This window comes from Myiozetetes cayanensis, unplaced genomic scaffold (assembly GCF_022539395.1).
Source record: "Myiozetetes cayanensis isolate MyiCay16 unplaced genomic scaffold, myiCay2020 scf4, whole genome shotgun sequence".
Lineage (NCBI taxonomy): Eukaryota > Metazoa > Chordata > Aves > Passeriformes > Tyrannidae > Myiozetetes > Myiozetetes cayanensis.
Window position 1 is genome coordinate 54196916 of NW_026087631.1, and position 18551 is coordinate 54215466.

An 18551-nucleotide genomic window follows, 5' to 3' on the forward strand; every position below is an offset into this window, starting at 1 on the left:
AGTGTTTTATTTTTAAAAATGGCAACCCTAAAAGAAATAGTGATCCTTCTTCCTACTGCAGCCAGAATCATCCAGTCCTGTGTCTTTTATAATAGAAGTTTATCTGACCTGTTCTTCTAGGCATTCCTGAGCAGTGAATTTAGAAGTCCAGAGGGGAGTGTTTTAACTGTTTGACTTTCCCTTACATTTTACCTGAATTTCCCTGTTGGAATTTAGGCTAATTGGTTCTTGTCCTAATCACTGCTCATGCAGAACAGACTACTACTTTTGGTTTTTTTAACATTTTGTGTCATAGAAGAGTTGTCTCCCTGTTCAGTAAATTCGTAAGATTAACAACCACTGCTTATGCAGTTTTCCCCATAGTTCCTATTTTCTAGGTTTCTTGATTGTTTTCACTGATTTACCCTACATATAACTGGTGTCTTTCTACGGTTTTGGTTGAAAGCTAGATATCAGAATTTCAGATGCAGCCTTATTTGAATAAGAAGGAGGTGTTCTTTTGCATAACTTCTAGGATACTTTCACCTCATAATCCCATATTTCATTTTCCTAACATGAAAGGTATTGACTCATGTTACATTTTTGATCCAGTATAAGACCTTAATCCTTTTCTGTGGATATACTTCCTTGCTAACTTTTCAAAATCATGTTTCATATAGTCGATCTTTCCTTCTTGGTGAGAGAATTTAGCATACACACTTGTTGAATGATGTCCGAGTTTTCTTCACCAAAATTAGTCTGAATTTTAAGCCTGTCCTTAGATGAACTTCTGGTCAGCTTGGTGTTGTTTTGAGATTCAGTAGGCATATCTTCTATTCTGTCTTTCTAAAGACAGTAAAAACACTGAGAAGCGCTGGACCATTTGATAAAGAGTCATTAAGGACTACTCTGAAAACAATTTTTTAGCAGGTCTCCATGTACTTGATAGTGGTTGTTTTCGTTGTTTGCTTCTGAGTCTGTTTTGTGAGGCCAGGTTAGAAACCTTGCTAGTCAAGGTGGTACATATACTAACCCTTTTTCACCATGGCTTGTTTTTCTATAGAGAGAAATTATTCCCCCTTCTCTCTATTGTGTTCTTAAGAATGTTTTCAAATTAGCTGAGTTCCCTAGGTCAGATTGCTTCACAGTGCATGTATTTACTCTACGGTATGCGTAGTTTAACATGCTTTCAAGTGTCCTTGAGACCATGTTGAAACAAATACAAGAATAGGAACTACCAACACTTTTTAGACTCCTTTCGGTAGAATTACACTTATAGTGTAACACTGCTTATGCACATTCAGAATAAAACGCCTAGTTAGGTAGATAATGAAATGTAAGCAAAGTTTTCTGAGTTTTTTTTATCTTTTTTCTCATGTGTGCAAAACAGAGTTCATCACACCTGTTGGCCTTTCAGCGGAATCACTTTTATGTCTTCTTTAAAGATGTGTTTGATTTTTCTGTAATGACATCTCTAGAAGATGTCATAATAATTGTGTACAACATATTCAAGGGAATATTTAACTGTAGAAACATTTTAAAAATGGCAGTATATAGTTTATAAGAACTTGTATCTTGTGGCTTTGACACTGTAACTGTAATAGTCTCATGCATATTGCATGAAAATTGTAATTAATTGTTTAATGTTAGTTTGGATGCAGCAGACTACTTATATCAGTAGTTTGCTGATATAAGATAGAAACAGTAAGTTCTGAATTGACTGGTACTTTAATTCGTAAGATACCCTTTTAACTGTGTTCTGTCATGCTATTCTCCAGAGGTAGGTCTATTTTTATTGCAGTGTTACAGAAGGAGATTTATTTAGCAGCAGCAAGGGATGCCCCTTATTTCTTTCTCTTGCTATGACTGTTGCTACAGCTTTATAGCTATCTTCTCGTGATGTTTTCTGAATAAAACTTTGAATTTCTGACCAGTAAATTAGTTTCATGATATCAATATCTAGTCTTCAGCTGTCTGTTGGAATTGACTAGATCTTTTCCAAGGAGTTTTGCCTCATTCAGCAGCCACAGCTCTTGACTGTGAAGGTAGCTACTCGCCCCTTCTCAGTTGGACTCTGAACCTTCTACTGACACACCCAACAGTGAAGAGTGTAGTTCAGATCATGGCAATTCCCCACAAGATCTGCCGCACACTTCCAGGTCTGTTTGCATGCATGTGTACTGACAAGTCTGTCAACTCCCTTCTTGCTGGGAGGTCAAGTACCTCAGTTTGGAAGCAAGGGATGAAATAATTACAGAAGGCATATGATCATAGACACTATTTAGTGAGATTGTGCTGCTGCCCTGAACAACTTCACTGACAGCCTGCCAGGAAATTTCTAAGACACAAACAGGCTTCATCACTAGCTGTCGCTGCAGCCTGCTGTTCTCTAACTGTTGGCATGACAACCATATTTCCTTAAAAAAAAAAAAAAAAAAAAAAAAATTAGGAGGAGGTTACTTCCTGATTCTACAAAGCATTTCTGTTCTGGAAGTATTTCATGCTCTAGCAGATTCTGTCCCTGCACCATGCAAAATACATGGCTTATTATTTTATAGAGTGGTCATCTCCTTAAGAGCTCTATTGCCTAGGACAGGTTTCAAGAAACAGAGGATTTTTTTTTTTGCGTAGTTACAAGACCCTTAGGACAGTTACATCTGGTTTCAGCTTCTCCTGCAACTTAATTGCTGGCTAGGTGATATGAATAAAGTTTTAGTCCCTAGTTGTTCAACTGATTTGAAGTAGCTTTGCATGTTGGCCAGGGAAACATATCTGAGTACAAAATCAGCAATATCTCATTTACATCATGCAGCCATGCAGAAGTCATACTTGTTTAGCTGATCTAAAAATTTTAAGTGAAATTCAGACATTTGGTTTGTCATTAGTCAGTCTTAGTTAAAGAAAAACAGTACTGGCTTTCACACATACAGAATATCTGATGAATAGTGTTTAACATAATCATGACAAATTTTATTTGTTTATGTTTACTAACTAAGGTTATGTTGTACAATAAACTACTTAGCGGGAAAATTGTTGAGCGCGTTTTCAAATGTTTTCTCAGCAGCTGGAATTTTACATAACTCTTTGATTTTACACACTCTAATAGTCTGTTAGGTTAGGTTTGGCAGCAGAGAGTAAAGCTGGGCCAACTTGTCGCTACAGGTTGGTATAAATTACTAAAAGTTTTTCAAGTGGGTTTGTGTTTTCTGAGAAAGCTTCACTTTTATGTTTATGACTTTAGAATCAATACTAGGAACATATTCTAAGACCTGGTTTTGTAAACTGTGATGGTGGAATTTCATTTTACAGTAATCTTTGTTAGATACTGAAATAGCTGAATGGAAAATTAGCATTACATTCTGTAATTGTTTTAGTCTGTATTGGAGGCTGAAATTCTGAGAAGGAGAAAAAAACTTTTAACCCAGCGCATAGTTATCTGAATAGTTCATGTACATAATACCCCAGCACCCTGTTTTTCTCTCCTCATTACTCCTCTAGACCATTTTTTGTTACAATTGCAAGGTTTCCTGACTTGCTGCTAAACCTGTTTTAATTGTCAAGTAAGTGGGTATTTGCCCAGGACATCTGAAGAAAGTTCCAGTCTTACCTAAACTATGCTCTGTAGTATTGAATTGCAATTCCAATTGAATTTGTTAAGCTGTAGGGGAAAACAAGTCACATTTAAGAAACTGTCACTGGAGGGTTACAAAGTCCACCATCCCAGGGTGTTCTCTATTTTGTGACCAGCAATCATCAGAATGTTCCGGGTACTCTATTCTAGTGTGCAGTTTGAGGCTGATAAGTTTTATGCACGTGGAAGCTGATTTTTTTAAGGATTAGAAAGTTGGACATCACTTTAGGGCCTCATTTAACCAAGTCATTGTTATGTTCTGCATATTACTATGTATCTTTCCTGTCCTTTTCATGAAATTCAATTCAAAATCTACCTACAGAAAAAAATAGGTAGTTTTAAGTTCCAGTGAAATTAAAAGTATTGAAGCAGTTTAGATGAAAGGGGGTTTTCTTGGCTTTTCATGGATGAGAGGGAATTTAAATGCATCTGCCTGATAGCTTCAGTTCTCTATTTTGGCAAGACAGTTTCATTAAGTATATAAAGAAAAGGGCCTGATTTACACTCTGGGTGACTTTCTGAGGAATCAGGATTGAGAGTATTAATTTTGGAAACTAAAAATTTTTGAGATATTCTCCACAAAGTAATTTTTAATGTTTGAAATACATTCTTTTTGTGAGAAAGACCTCAAGTCAGGAAATCTGAACAGTTCTTAACGAGGAATACCTATCAGTAAAACATTGCTGTATTTTCATAGTATTCTTTTTTTTTGAGTTTGTGATTTTGACCATACAATGTTACATGTAAAGTACTGTAACAAATACTAACATAATTTCGAGTGGAATTCTGCATCTATTCCCCTCTAGAAAAATTGGAATAGTAGTGACATATAAGTACCTTTCTGTATCTTCTGAAAATGTGAGGAGTATTGTTAGTGTTAGACTAAAATAAACTTCATTGTCTTTAAAATAGCTGTAGTTTCTGATATATAGTTTATATTGCCTGGAAGCTGTAAGCTAAAACTCTGGGGTTTAGGTTTTGTTATATTATTACTGTCGTGAGTGCAAATTTATTCCTAAAAAAAAAATAGGTCCTGTGGTTAAGATGCCAGAAATAGTGCTCAAATCAGCTTCCTGGAGAATGGGAGAGTGAGGGGAGACCTCATCACAGTCTGCAGCTTCCTCATGACAGAGAGCAAAGGGCAGGCACTGACCTCTTCTCTCTGGTGGCCAGTGACAGACATAAGAGAATGGCCTGAAGTTGTGTCAGGGAAGATTTAGGTTGGATATTAGGAGAAGGTTCTTTACCCAGAGTGTAGTTGAGCACGGGAACAGGCTCCCAAGGAAATCATAGTACCAAGCCTGACAGACTTCCAGAAGCATTTGGACAATATTCTTGGGCACATGGTGTGATTCTTGTGGATGGTTCTGTGCAGGGCCAGAAGTTGGAGTCAGTGATCCTTGTGGGTCTCTTCCAACTCAGGATATTCTTTGATTCTAAAACTAAACCCTAAACAACTATTAAATAATTCACAAAATCTAGAAAAAAAGTCTGCATTAAAAGTCTAAAACATTATTGTTGCTAGGGGCATATGGCAATGGAATGAGAAACAGCAAACATTTTAGTACTTGGCTGCACTGCTACTCTGACATGCATGAACACAGTATGTTCATTGCTATGTTCTCTGACATGCTTTGACAAGTAACAGTGATAGATGGTATGCAGTGGCTAACTTTTTGTCACCTATCAATTTTTTAATAAAGACAATACATTTTCATATGTTGAAAAAATAAATTAAAAATAATTAAAAAATAAATGCTGCATTTGCAACATGGGTAAGAAGTTATCCATACCTTTCCAAGTATATATTGTGGCTGAAGTATTGATTCACTCTAAGCAAACTGAGAGACCTTTATTGTAGAAGGCAGACCTGAGCAGGTGATGGGAAGCTTCACACTGATGTATCTCATGCAGCAGGCATGACAGGAAAAAGTAATTCTTCTGATGGATTGACATACGTATGCAGAGCTCTGCTCCTTCTGTAGAACTGATAGCAATTTGTCTCTTGTATATAAAGTGTGGAAGAACTAACATAGGAAATACAGAAGAACAGGAAAGTTTTGGACTGAATTTCTCAAAAGTTACTCAGGCTACCCTTAGGCATGTCATGAGTGGCAGTTAACTTCCTGAGTCATCTTGAAGTACCTTGCTTGATGAGCACAATAGTGTACTTCCTTACTCTAACAGTGAAATTTTAATCTTAAAAAAAAATCCCAGAAAAACTTCACAGTAAGCATAACCATGTAATTTTGTCCTGTACTCTGAAATCATCGCGTTTAGAGTGTTAATAGATTACGGTTTCATGGGTATCCATTATATATCCTTTTCAGTTGCATCTGATAATGTAATAAATTTTTAACTAGATTTCAAGCTCAGAACTAAGGACCTTGTTGCTGTTTACAGCCTTACTTTAGTTTTTTATATATGTACCTGTAGTATACTATACTATGCATTATTCTGTTGGGAAACTTTGTGTCTTCTTAACTCTCATTGGCCTTTTAGGAGTCTTCTTTGCCTTGTTCAGTTAGCATTTGCTTAAGTAATAGTTAGTGCTTTTCAGACTGTGATTTGTATTGCAGTTCAAAAAGATCAAAAAGACCTTCTGGACAGGTACTGTTCATGTTAGATTTTTACTTTTAGGCTGTGATATGCATCTTAAAGGGTCAAACTGTACTGTAAGTCCTACCACAGTCAGGTAACTGCAGCTTTAGAAGCATCCTGAAGACATGGAACTCACTGCATCACTAAGCATCACAAAATACTGTGGTATAAGATACATAAAAAATACATGTAACTAAACTTTTCTCATCAAGTTATTCAAAGTTTGACTTAGTTGCATTTCGTGTAATCTTCCTCCGAATTCTTCTAAGTTATTAAAAACTACATTGAAATTGTCACAAATGGCTATCTCCTACTGTTTATTCTCTAAACACAGTCTATTTCTGTAAGCAAAACTTTTTTCTCTGTTGGCATAGGAAGTGAGTTTTCTAACCTCTTGCCATATATTTTTCTCATACCTTACTCTCTTATGTGGCTCCCATCCTTAATTGCCTCAGAGTACCAACATTAATAATGATAGATTTCTAAACCCAATTTCCCATGCTATTGGAAAAATCCTTAATTCGTTTTCTGTGAATAAGAAGATACAAGAAATCTATGAACATCCACTAAAAAATAATTAAACTATAATGGTTTCTGAAAGCTGTTCATTTTTTTTGCAAGATACTTTTATCTGTTTTGTTTTGAGGGTTTTTTCTCTGTTTTGTTCCCATTTAGCTATGTTGTACATTTTAAACGCTCAATAAAAAATGACTGCTGAGAATACCTGAATGTACTTAAATATAAGAGAGAGGAAGAGCATACGAGAGAAAATACTTAATGGGATGACTGTTGGCAGGAGCTGAGTTTACTTGACATGCGTAAAGATGTTGGTTCAAGCTTTGTACTATAAGTTTCTCATGTTGTATTATTAAGTACAGTAGTGTTTCAGGATACACTTAAAATTTAGCTAACTTGTAAAATAGAAGTATTTTGTTAGTCTGTTCATCTGTTGATCAAAAAGAAAGACAACTTTTACTATTTTTTCTGGCCAGTTAGAAGGTACCACTGAAAATCTGCTCGCTTGAAAGCCAAATAATTCCTTTATTCTGAGGTTATAGATTTGGCTCAAAATTAATGATTCCACACTGGAAATCTGCTAATCATGCCTTTGTGTTTTAGTCCTCAGCTGTGGTGTTTCCATAGTAAAAGAAAAAGCATCTTGTTCTTTATAGGAAACATTCTACTAAGACATGGTATCCTGCTGTATGTTGCCAGATGTTGTTGTTACTCCCCCGAGTATGTTCCAGAACAAGAGTTTGTCACGTCCACTTACCTTTTCCATTGCTTGGAATTGTCAGTTTTATTTTTACCGTAAGAAAAGATACCTGTTGCCGCAAATGTTTGCAACATTCACTGCAAGTGAATGTCCTGAAAAGAGCCAAGACTGTGCTTTCTTTGTGAAGAGCTGGTCTGGTGAGGATATAAACTCTGTCTTAGAAGAAAAAGGAGACAAAGTTCTTTGGATGAAGAAGGGCTAAGCCCTGGAAATTTTTTTCTAAATAAATTTTAAAATCCATTCATTTCCGTTCTTAAGAAATGAACTTTGAGAACTTTTTCATAAAGAATTAGTTGTTAGCATTAAGAGCTGCAAAACATCAGCCACACTGTTAGTCTGCCAGGAGGTGACATTACAAAGTAAAGGTTTCCTGCCTTTTTCCACAACAGAAGAATGGCATGTCTTTTAAAAAGATAAATGATAAGGAGAAAAAGATAAATTAACGTTGCTCAGAATTACTCAGAAACCTGCAACAGTAACAGTATTTTGTGAAATACAAGGTAAACGGCAACAGGAAATACTTATCTCAGAACTGGGAAGAAAAGTCATTCCTTGTATTTATTAGTGGTCAGATATAGATGTGTTTCTGACTGGTTTTTGTATGCATGATCTCCCATCTGAAATAAACAATGTCTTACCTGACTGGGAGACAGTAAATCCCTTACTTACATAATATATAAATAACTTACATTCTTGCATGGTTTTATCAGGTCTTTTTGGCATCAGTCTTTAAATGAAAATGCAAGAAAAAACTATTTATAATTTGCATTATTGCTCTCCTTAATGTCTAATTAAATATAGGCAACTAGAGTTTCAGTGCAAATAATTTTAAAATGCGAAATAGAAAACGATCTGTCTTCTCCCACTTCTTAAAATGCAAGTTTCAGTGATGTGAAGATGCAGACCCCGGTTGAACACATGGCTGAAGGACTCAGTGTCCGTAATTTGTGGAAGTTCAGCTTATCTGAGAAGACCATGTATTACAAGTTGATATGTTTCTGTAATAATTGCATTTTATTCGAGTTTTTTTAAAAAATAATACCTTTGTTTCTACTTAAGTGTTGGATGGAGACTTTCTGGAATATTCCTTATGTGCAAGAGAATGAGTCACCAGCAAAAGCAAGGAAAAACTGGATGTAGTCACAAATTCTTTGCTTTTGGCAGATTTTGGTCTACATTCTGTTTTAGTTTGGTCCCAGCAAAACTAGTCTGGTAAATCTGTTGTGCAGTAGTATCCATCAAGGAGTTAAAATAACTCTTCATCAGTCCTTAAAATTATCTTCAGATATTTAGTCATTGCATTGTCTTAAAGGACTATCTTAAGCCCTTTCATCTAATTGTCAAGAGTTATGGTATTCTTCACAGTCTTTATCTGTAGTATACTGACCTCTATGCTACAGCATAGCAAGATATATCTACAGTGTAAGGGAACTTGCTCTAGAAAGCAAAGAAATAATTCTAACACATGGAAATTAGAAGCAGTCCCAGACATAGGAATGCTACCATTAAAAACTAAGCAAGAGAGCTGGATTTTTAAGAGATCATTTTAGGAACATGAACATCAGGGTGGAAAGTTGAAGTCTTCACTGGTTGCCAGATTTAATCTAAGAAAAAATGTAAAATGACGGGTGGTAGGGTTCCAAATAAAAAAAGTCAGAGGGATGATAAAAAAAAGAAGGAGAACTTCTCTTGGAATATCAGTTGAATTTTCCAAGAGGGATTATGTTGAAGAGAGAAATTGGAGGGATAGGTAGATGTCATTTTAGTGCTTTCAGTGTTTATTATTAGTTGTCCATAGGGTTCTTCTCTTTTGTGTGGTAAATGGGAACTTCATTTTGCAAAACAGTCATCTGTTGTTCATTACTGTGCTACTGACATGTTTTTTTGGTTTTAAGTGCTTAACAACCCTTAAGCTTAGTGCATTCTGGCCATAGTCAGTACAGTGCCCAGTTATTTGTTGTTCCCAGAAAAGTTCATTCTTTCATAAACTTCGAATGATTGGTTTAGTATTTATGTTCAGGGAGCTGGGAAGGTAATTTTGTTTTTCTGTTCACCTATGTTTTATGTGCTTTCTATGGAAACACTGAGTTTAATTAGCATACTAGCAAATATCTTCAGATGGTAATAGCTATAGTTATCTTCAGTCAAAGGAAAATTATATATTACAATGTTGTGCCATCTAAACAAGACAGGCTTGGACAGCAAAACTGATTTTTATTTTAAGATGAACACCTCCATTGATTCACTCTGTGGCCACACTTGAGTGAAATTATATTAAAACTCATATAAGGCTTCATGTGAAATTATATTAAAACTAATATAAGGCCTGCTCAATTGTTGACTTGCAGAAGGTAGTTCTGAAACAAAACTCAGAGCTGTAGCTCTTAGTGCTTATTTGAGTCTGTAATTCTGAATTGAAAAGGTGTTCAGTCATGGGGCAGTGTCATGCTCTCCAGAAGAAGTTAAGAATACATTTATAATGTCCTGTCCTTCAAAGTGAGAAACAAAATAGTTAGCATTTCATCCTTACTTTGTGGTTCTCATGTAGTATATCCTTATTCACTAAGAATACTTTCACCTCAAAAACAGCTGATTTCCTTTCTGAAGGGAAAAATGTAATTGCAGGCAGCAGTAGGAAGGCAAACTGTCTCTGAAGTAACTTCTACTTGCCTCCTCACAAATACATTTTTGTGCTTGGGAGGTGGGGGCTTCTATTTGGAGGAACACAGTTTAATTTCTTTAATCCATGATCAGTGTGCTGTTTCTTGAAATTCTGGTGCCCTGTGGAGCCAGTGTGCTCTTACCTCTTTAGCAGTGAAATTGTTTCGTACACATGGACTAGGTTACAGCAATAAGAGAGAGTCAGAAAAGCAGGAACATTTTGTCAGTACAGAACTTAATATGGGGTCCTCCAAGGTGTGTTTGCCTTTCATAAGGTGCTCAACAACTTGCAAAATTTGACATTAAATTTTTACAGCTTTCTTCCAAGAAAATGAGATGTCCTGTTGGATGTCAGCAGTGTCCAAACTTTTTTTTTTTAGTGTTTTGTCCAGTTTCCTAAAGGGAAGGAAAGTGTTAAATTTTTTTTTGTGTACTGTTTTCCTTGCTGTTCACCTCTCTAATCCAGAGGCATTTGAGCATGGGAGATATCTGTGTTAATTTTACACTCTCACACGGCCCATCATCTGTCAGGAGCTGGAGATTTGTGCCTAGGATTTGTATCGTTATCGTACTGATAAAGGTTCGGAAGGGCATTGTCTTTGGTGTAGCACTTTAAGACCTAGAAGAGTAAGCTTTTCTAACAAAGAACTCAGATGAATTAGCTTAATAAATATTTTGATGCTAATACACACACGCTTGGATCATGTGTGTAGACGTATGCACAGATCATTAATCTATCTGCTGATAATTAATTTATGTGGTACGGTTTTAAGCCATCTTTTGAGGCAGAATAAATCATACAGGTTTAGTTTTAAATATATTGTTTATATAAAAAATACAAATCTACAACTTGACAACTAATGTTGAGAGTCATAATAGCAAAATTTTTGTATTGCTGGTAATGTCACACTGATTTTCAAGTGGGGTCACTGAGTTTACGTTCACACGTAGAAGTTTCGAAAACTTAGTGTAAACTGATACATTACTGGTTCAGTAGAAAGTTTAACATCTGTTTGCAGATCTTTAGTTTGCTAGGAATTAATTTGCTATCTGCTAGTTACTAATTTTAAGAGTGCAAGAGTATAAGTTACTTGACTTCAGGTTTATTTTTATAATTTTCTTTACTACATTGCTATATGTAATATTAAAAACACTTTTATCTTTTGTTTTTATGAATGTTTATTTTCAAAAATATTGCCTACTCCAAGCAAGACTTTTATGCAGAATTCTAAAATGAGATGTTAGTAAACTCTGTGATGACAGGACCACTGCAAATTTTTTGGTGGTAGAAAATCTGCCAAGCAAGCAGAAATTGTAAAGTGAACGTTTTCTGAAGGACAGTAAAATGGTAGCAAAGTTGCCAGAATAACTCGGTTTGGTTTAGGAGATTTTTTCTAATTTCTTGTAAATCGGAATGTATTTTTTAATCAGTTTCAATAACCAAACCTGATCTATTCACTGCAAAGCAATAGGAATACATTTTCTGTAATAAATACATCTTTAAAATGTGTGCAGTCTATTTCAGTTTTAAAATCATACGTGAAATTTTCTAATTGTGCTATAATTACTAAAGTACTAACAAGGATCAGTAACTGCCTGGCTAAAAATCTAACTTGAATGCCTGGGATAATAAGGGGAGAAATATGATAAGTAGTTGTCAATATTAAAGCAGGCTGAAGGAGGAAGGCTTCGGGCCTTGTAGTAGGTAGAATGAAACAGCAGATTTCAGTATCCACAATCCTTTCAGTATTAAATTTTCAGTAAAATAAAATTACTTGTATATGAAAACATAGCCTTTCCCCAGCTCTCTTTTTTTTCCTGATCAGCTGATGAAGAGACTAGCAGCTCGCTGCTTTGCTGGCTTGTTAATTTTATCCCCACTAACTGTGATTTCCGATAGCCGGCCTGCTGATAGTGGTAAGGTAAATATCCTTTTTCATTGCCGTCTTGAAGATTCAGTAGAACTACATCACAGGCATGTGTAGGTGTGTAACACATCAGGAGTCAGTGTTCTTCGTGTTTCAGTGTACAACTGAGTGCTTGAGGAGAGCAGTGACATTAACTGTTGACAGCCTTGCATACTGTATTTATTATTAGCTTTTCTAGCTTCCAAGATATGCAGAGAAATTTCCTTTTCTTAATCTTTGTTAGCCTCAGTGGTTTATAGCGCATGTCCTGCTTTATCCAGATGAATATTAATGAATTTGTGTGCAGGGGTTTTTTTCCTTCTCTTTTCTTCCTAACTCATTAGATCTCGAGCCTCCTTCATACTGTTTATCTGAATGCTGTGGAAGCACAATGTAAATTGTCTTTTGATTATTAAGGCCTAGTTTCAGGCTGTCTCTAAGGATTCTGCATTTGTGTTTGTTCTGTGGATTTGCACATCGGAGGATGCATAGGAAACAGATTTCAGAATCCCACTGGTATTTTTAACATGCCAGGTTGTTTTGTGTTGTGCATCAGGTTTTGTTCACGAAACGTTTTTGAAGAGACATTGTACACAGTTGAGAAAAATTACGTCTGGGCTGTAATCACTTTTTAATATTGATTGCTGTGCTCACATGATCATAAATATTAGCCATGTTTGGTGCTGTGGAGAAATGAAGGTAATTGCCTTAGGATTAGAGCTCTTTCAGCTGCGAGAAAGAATTGATTAGCATTTGCATGTACTCAAGGCAATATTGAGGCAAAAGCAACAAATATCAACATCAGTTATGTTCTGAGAAAGCGTTAATCAGAAAGCGTTAATTTTAAGATTTTTTAATTTTTTTTTTTTATTTTAATTTCAGTTCTCTTATGATCTGGTATTTTTATTTCTTTTCTTTTGTTGGCTTTCTCAAACCAAGAAAAGTTCAGCTTCTTGCTTTGTAACATGGATCTGATAATGTGTGTGAGCAGGTTCCCTTTATTCCTAGTTTGGTTTTTTGTAGCAATTTTTTTATCCCTCTGCGTAGAGCTGCTGTGTCTGGTTAAAAGCATACATCCAGGTAATTGAAACAAGTGTTCAGTGTCTGTGACTGTGTGTGCAGTTTGGTTTAAGGGGTGGGTTGTTTTTTTTCATTCCCATGTTGTGCTTTTTACTGTAAACGCGGTACTGTCAGTGCTTCTGCCTACCTCCTGGTTACTATTCTAGAAGAAAATGATACATTTTAGAGATGGTTTTAACAGACAATTTAAAAGTTGCTTAAAAAATTTGGAAGAGGAGTTGTTACTGCATGAAGTATCCCTGTGTTGTTTGTATGCACAAAGAATTGTGTGTGAGCTGGCTTTGGGAGCTAAGCACAATTTAGATTATCCTGTTTGAAACATGTGATATCAAAGTCTGTTTGGCATGGAACTGTGTAACCCAGAACTAACACAGATATGAAGAAATTAATGTTTGTTGTACACTTACTGAGACAATACCACAGGCTGTGATTTGGTGTTGAATTCAAGGTTCAGATGAACAATGCATCTATTTAGAGAAAGGATAGTGGGATTCTTAGGACAAATTAATGTTTAGTGTCTCTTTTGATTGCCAGCAACTCAGTTTCTTGTACTCCTATTTATAAATAAACTGAATATTTTGAGTTGAATTATCGGCATCCAGTGGAGTTGCATTGGTTTCTGTTGTTGTTGGTTTTAAATACAGTTTGTTGTTTACCTTTGCAATATCTGTTTTGTTTAAAAATCATACTTTTTGAATCCGTGGTTGTCAGGCAATTGAAGACGGCAATTTGGAAGAAATGGAAGAGGAGGTTCGGCTTAAAAAACGGAAGAGACGAAGAAACGTGGATAAAGATTCTGGGAAGGAGGATGGAGAGAAAGCAAAGAAAAGAAGAGGCAGACCTCCTGCAGAGAAATTGTCACCCAACCCACCTAAACTGACAAAACAAATGAATGCTATCATTGATACTGTGATAAACTACAAGGATAGGTGAGCTTAGAGACGGTCTCTATCTATTGCATGTCCTCTCTCCCTGTCTGCTGATATCACCATCTATGTTTTGTAACAGCTTCATTTTTTTCAGTCTTCAGAAAGACTTGCTGACACAGCTTTTCAGATAAGTAATTCCACTTAGGGCCTGATCCTGGAAGTCTCAGGGTTTTTTAAGACCCATCTGATAGAAAGTTGTTGAAACACAATTACAAAAAGCAAGCATAGAGCTCCTGCTTAGGAGTAAAGTCATTCTGCTTAGAAGGTGTACCTAAGAACATTTAGCTTCAGTGGGATTTTTCTTCAGCACAGTGGTGCAGCATGGGTTGAGATTAATCTTTTCAAAGACACAGCTATAGATTTATTAATGCAAGTTTATATGGGTCTCACCATGACCTAAAAGACTGCCCAAAATGTGTGGAGCACAATGTCAGAGCTGCCAAAAGAAAAGGTATAGTACTACTGAGCATAATATGTTGTCCACAGAAGAGATGAATGCTTGTTTGTCAAGTGATTCCCATTTTCAGCATAAAAAAATGCTAGATTGCTGGACCTCAGGAAAAAATATTCCTTCTGATCTGAAATGCCATCTGAAGACCTGTTTTGCAGGTTTTCAAATCGAAAAGCATCTGTGCTTCATGGGCAAGAAATTGAGAATTGGTTCATAACATCTTTGAGTCAAACTTGATTGGGAATCTTAACTCAGCTTCTGTCTGTCAGAAATCAGTAAATCGCTCTCATGTACTTGTCCCTTCTTTGCTATACATTGAATACTTAAATCATATAAACACCTATTATAAACTAAATTAATAATAAATGCATTCAGAGAAAGTCAAGAAGCGTTTGCAGTAGGTGACCTGCACAGGTGTAATGAAGTATTTTTTGCCTGTAAACAACTTTCAGTCTGTGACTTTAAATGGTGACTTGCACTTTGCCCTTTTTTGCAGCTGCTGTTCTGGCTCTGCCTGTACAAGGGTGTAACTTGTGTGGTACTTGGCGAAGCACACACTGCTGTGATGCATGACTTTTTTGGCACGTAACTGTTACAGTGAACCTTTCTGTGATCTGTGGGCTCTATCTAGAGTACATCCTAAAGTTCATTGGAACAGCATTCACAGCAACAAACATGATGAGCAGGAAGCTGACTACAGTCCTAGTGTATTTAACTGGCTGTGACTCCCAACTAATAAAATACTGAGAAGGGAGAAGTGTTTAAGTTCAAGTATTCCAATCAGGGCTGCAAGGATTTTGGATTCTAGGCCTTGAACCTTGTCCTGATGCTAAGCACTTCTCATCAGGTTGCCTATTTTTCACTTTTAAAATAGCAAAGTTACTTCTGCTAGCCTCCAGTAGGGGATAGCTACTGCTAGTAACTGATAGTTACTGGGGAGGTTAAAGATTTTTGCCTGACGTTTGTGCCCTAGGAAGTTCCTATTTGATTTCTGTCAACAAAATTAACCACTGAGCTATTATGTAGTTACAAGGCTCCTCTCCCAGGAGCCCACATTTATGCAAGACAGACTGTTCCCAATTTAAAAACTGTATGAAGCTCTATTCTGTAAGGAATTAAAGATGCCTGTTAAACTGAGGTGTTCACTGCTATGAGCTGTACAGAGGAGTTCCTAGTTTCTGCATTCTTATTTTTTTTTGTGAGCTAACATCAAACCGCTCAATCCTGTGAAAGCTGAGACAGAACAGAATTACACATTTAGGCATCAGGAAGCTTCAGCGTCTTAAAAATCTTTGGGACTAACTTTGCTTTAGAGTTCAATTACTATTTTCAGGATTTGCAGCTTTAGAATTAAGTGGATTTTAGGCATTGGAACCCTTCAGCTTTGTTGGGGGTTCATGTTTGTTCAGCTCTGGGCTTTTGTGTGTGTGAAAGCAAGTGGGGCAAGTATAGAGGGACAGGTTAATTGGAAGAAAAGTAGGCCATGAGCTTCATCTGGGGAAAAAAATGGTTTTTCCTGTATTTAGTATTTGAATGCTTGAAATCATCTTTGTCTTTAGCTAAAATTTTCAGTGCTAATAGATGATTCATCTTTTCTTCGTGATAAGTCCAGAGGGCTGATTCAGACTTTGGAGAACTGACTGTGTCCCAAAAGGTGGTCCTGTGATACTCATCCAAAATCTTACTGACTTTGACCTGAGTTACTTTGTCAAAACCAATTCTACAGTCTTTAGTGAGTTTTGTTTCAGTTTAAAGGGCAGCATGCAAAAAAAGTCAAAGGAATACATTACTTAACTAATACAATTCTGCATGCTTTAGCTCACGTTTTCTCTTGCTCTTGAGAAGAGGTCCTTGTAAATACAGAATGACTTCTCTGTTCTTATTAAAACCTTTCTTAAAAAAAAAAAAAAATTAAAATCCATGGTGCTTACAAAACTCTGGAGTACCAGTTGGCTGCTTTTTGTGGCGACACTGTATAATGTTGGTGCAGGGAAGGATTCTTGGGTTCTTTCCTAACTGTCTAGTACTTGACTTGTGTTGTAGGCATCTGGGGACAAGTACCATCCTTTCCTTCCTTGTTTAAACACAATACAAAAAGATAGGTTGGGTTGTCTATGTCAAGGAAAGCTAAAGGTTACAATAATACAAACAATATAAGCTCTAGTAAATTGAAGTTTGAATTAAACAATTATTATGTGAAGGTTAAAACAAGTTTAAACAGACATATTAGCAACATTTGAGGTAAATGTTCAGTGTGGAAAAATGCAGCATGTGATTTTTTGAAAAGGAAATTCAGAGGTAGTTATCCAGGTGTTTGTACACCTGAGTTAAAGAAGTCCGTGCAAGAGCATGGAATTTAGCATTGAGTTTGGTTTGCTGTTTATCTTTGTTGTGTCCATAGTGCAATTTTAACCTTTTCATTTAGATTTTTCTCTTTATGTAGTACAGTATAACAACTCACCTTTTCCCTTTTATTCCCATCATGAATCCCAAAATTATGTTGATTTTAATGAAACATTACATTGACAGTAAGTTTAGTAGTTCTTAAAAAGCAATTTTTAAGTAAAAGCTGATTTTTTTTGGGTCTCTCTAGAGAGCTAGGAATGTACTGAAGGAAAGAAAATTGCAGTGAGATTTGAGTTGACCAGCAGCCAGCATTAGTTTCCTGAAATTATGGTACCTGGGGTGTGTCCCGTATAATTAAGAAAATAGTTAAAAAAGAGAAGAAGTACAAAGATGCAAGGCACTGTGAAAATATTCAGCTTGGACTGCTTAGAGGCCTTTGGTTTGAGAGTTGTTGAGGTCCTTGTCAAGTTGACTATACTTGCATCTTGCAGCCTGTTTTATTTCAGAGTCCAGTATTGGGAGATGTGCTTCAAGTTTTTCTTTGTGTTGATAGGCATTTCTTTATCTTATCTTTGTATTTGTCCTTTTTAACTGGAAACAGATAGTGATACCTCAGTCTGAAGAACTGTAGGATATGTACCCCAAATCATTGAGAAAAAAATCATTACTGAAGTCACTTTTTAAAGCACACCTGTGCTTTTATTACTCAGTTTTTAGTATCAAACCATAAAAAATGTCACCAAGTGTAGTACAGAGCAGTATTTACAAATGCAGATCCTTTTTTATGCTTCTGTGCTTCTTTGCTATCATGGGTAAAGCTGAATTAGTCTAGGTTTCAGCTTAATGGTTTAGAATGGAGAACAGATTTGTAATGAAGCAAAGTAAGAGAGAAAATATGGTCAGAATGCTCTGACTTCTGGTCATCTGATCTAGTGAAAGATATCCCTGCCTACCCACAGCAGGGAAGTTGAACTAGTTTATCTTCAAAGGTCCCTTCCAACCCAAACCATTCTATGATTCTGTGATTTTGGTAAAGCACTTTTAGGGCACTACAGGAAAATTATATTATGAGAGAAAGTGTAGAGTAGTAGAATGTAGACTGTAGTAGTAGTATGAATAAGCTCACTAATCCAAGTGAAAAGAAGCAAAAATATGTAATTGAAGGCACTATTAAAAAAGGAGCTGTTAAACTGGAAAGAAGATACTACAAAAGTTCTTGGAGCATTGGTTTTGGCATACATCACAATATATTTATGATATATATTAAATGAGGAGTGTCCTAGCCAAAACTGAAAATGTTAAAATGTCAGTATTGGCATGATATTCACAGCAGACTGGACACATTTAAGTCTGGAGTAAAAGAAATGGCATGAAATGCAGTACCTCAGAGTGCATTATATGGTACTTACAGACTAAAAATAGGAAACTTCTCTTTTGGTTCAGGTATCAGTGGATATCTGTTCAGGTATCTGTCAGTTCAGGTGGAACTGACAGAAAAATAATTACCTGGGCAGAGAAGTTACTGATCAAAGCCAACTAGAATCCATCAGTATTGCCCAGCTGTAAGAAGACAGGAGCTTCACACAGACACTACTGCCTGTGTGGATGTGGAAATACTCATTATAAGTGTATGTCCTTATATGTGACACTGTTAATTCTTCTGAGTTGCTTTTCTATTCAGAAAAGATTA

The 18551-nt window shown here is 36.1% G+C and overlaps 1 protein-coding gene across 2 annotated transcripts in view; it reads left to right on the forward strand.

The window, feature by feature from the left end:
- Positions 1 to 18551, forward strand: part of SMARCA2 (SWI/SNF related, matrix associated, actin dependent regulator of chromatin, subfamily a, member 2) — a 103223-nt gene that overhangs the window by 69916 nt on the left and 14756 nt on the right. Inside the window, exons 1-3 of one of the 2 annotated variants that reach the window (XM_050328488.1) lie at positions 12734 to 12754; positions 13103 to 13135; positions 13847 to 14064. In XM_050328488.1, coding sequence (XP_050184445.1) covers positions 12749 to 12754; positions 13103 to 13135; positions 13847 to 14064 — 257 coding nt within the window. In that variant the 5' untranslated portion in view covers positions 12734 to 12748. Of the gene's footprint in view, positions 1 to 12733; positions 12755 to 13102; positions 13136 to 13846; positions 14065 to 18551 lie in introns of those variants that run through there. The other variant, XM_050328486.1, reaches the window with a different exon arrangement.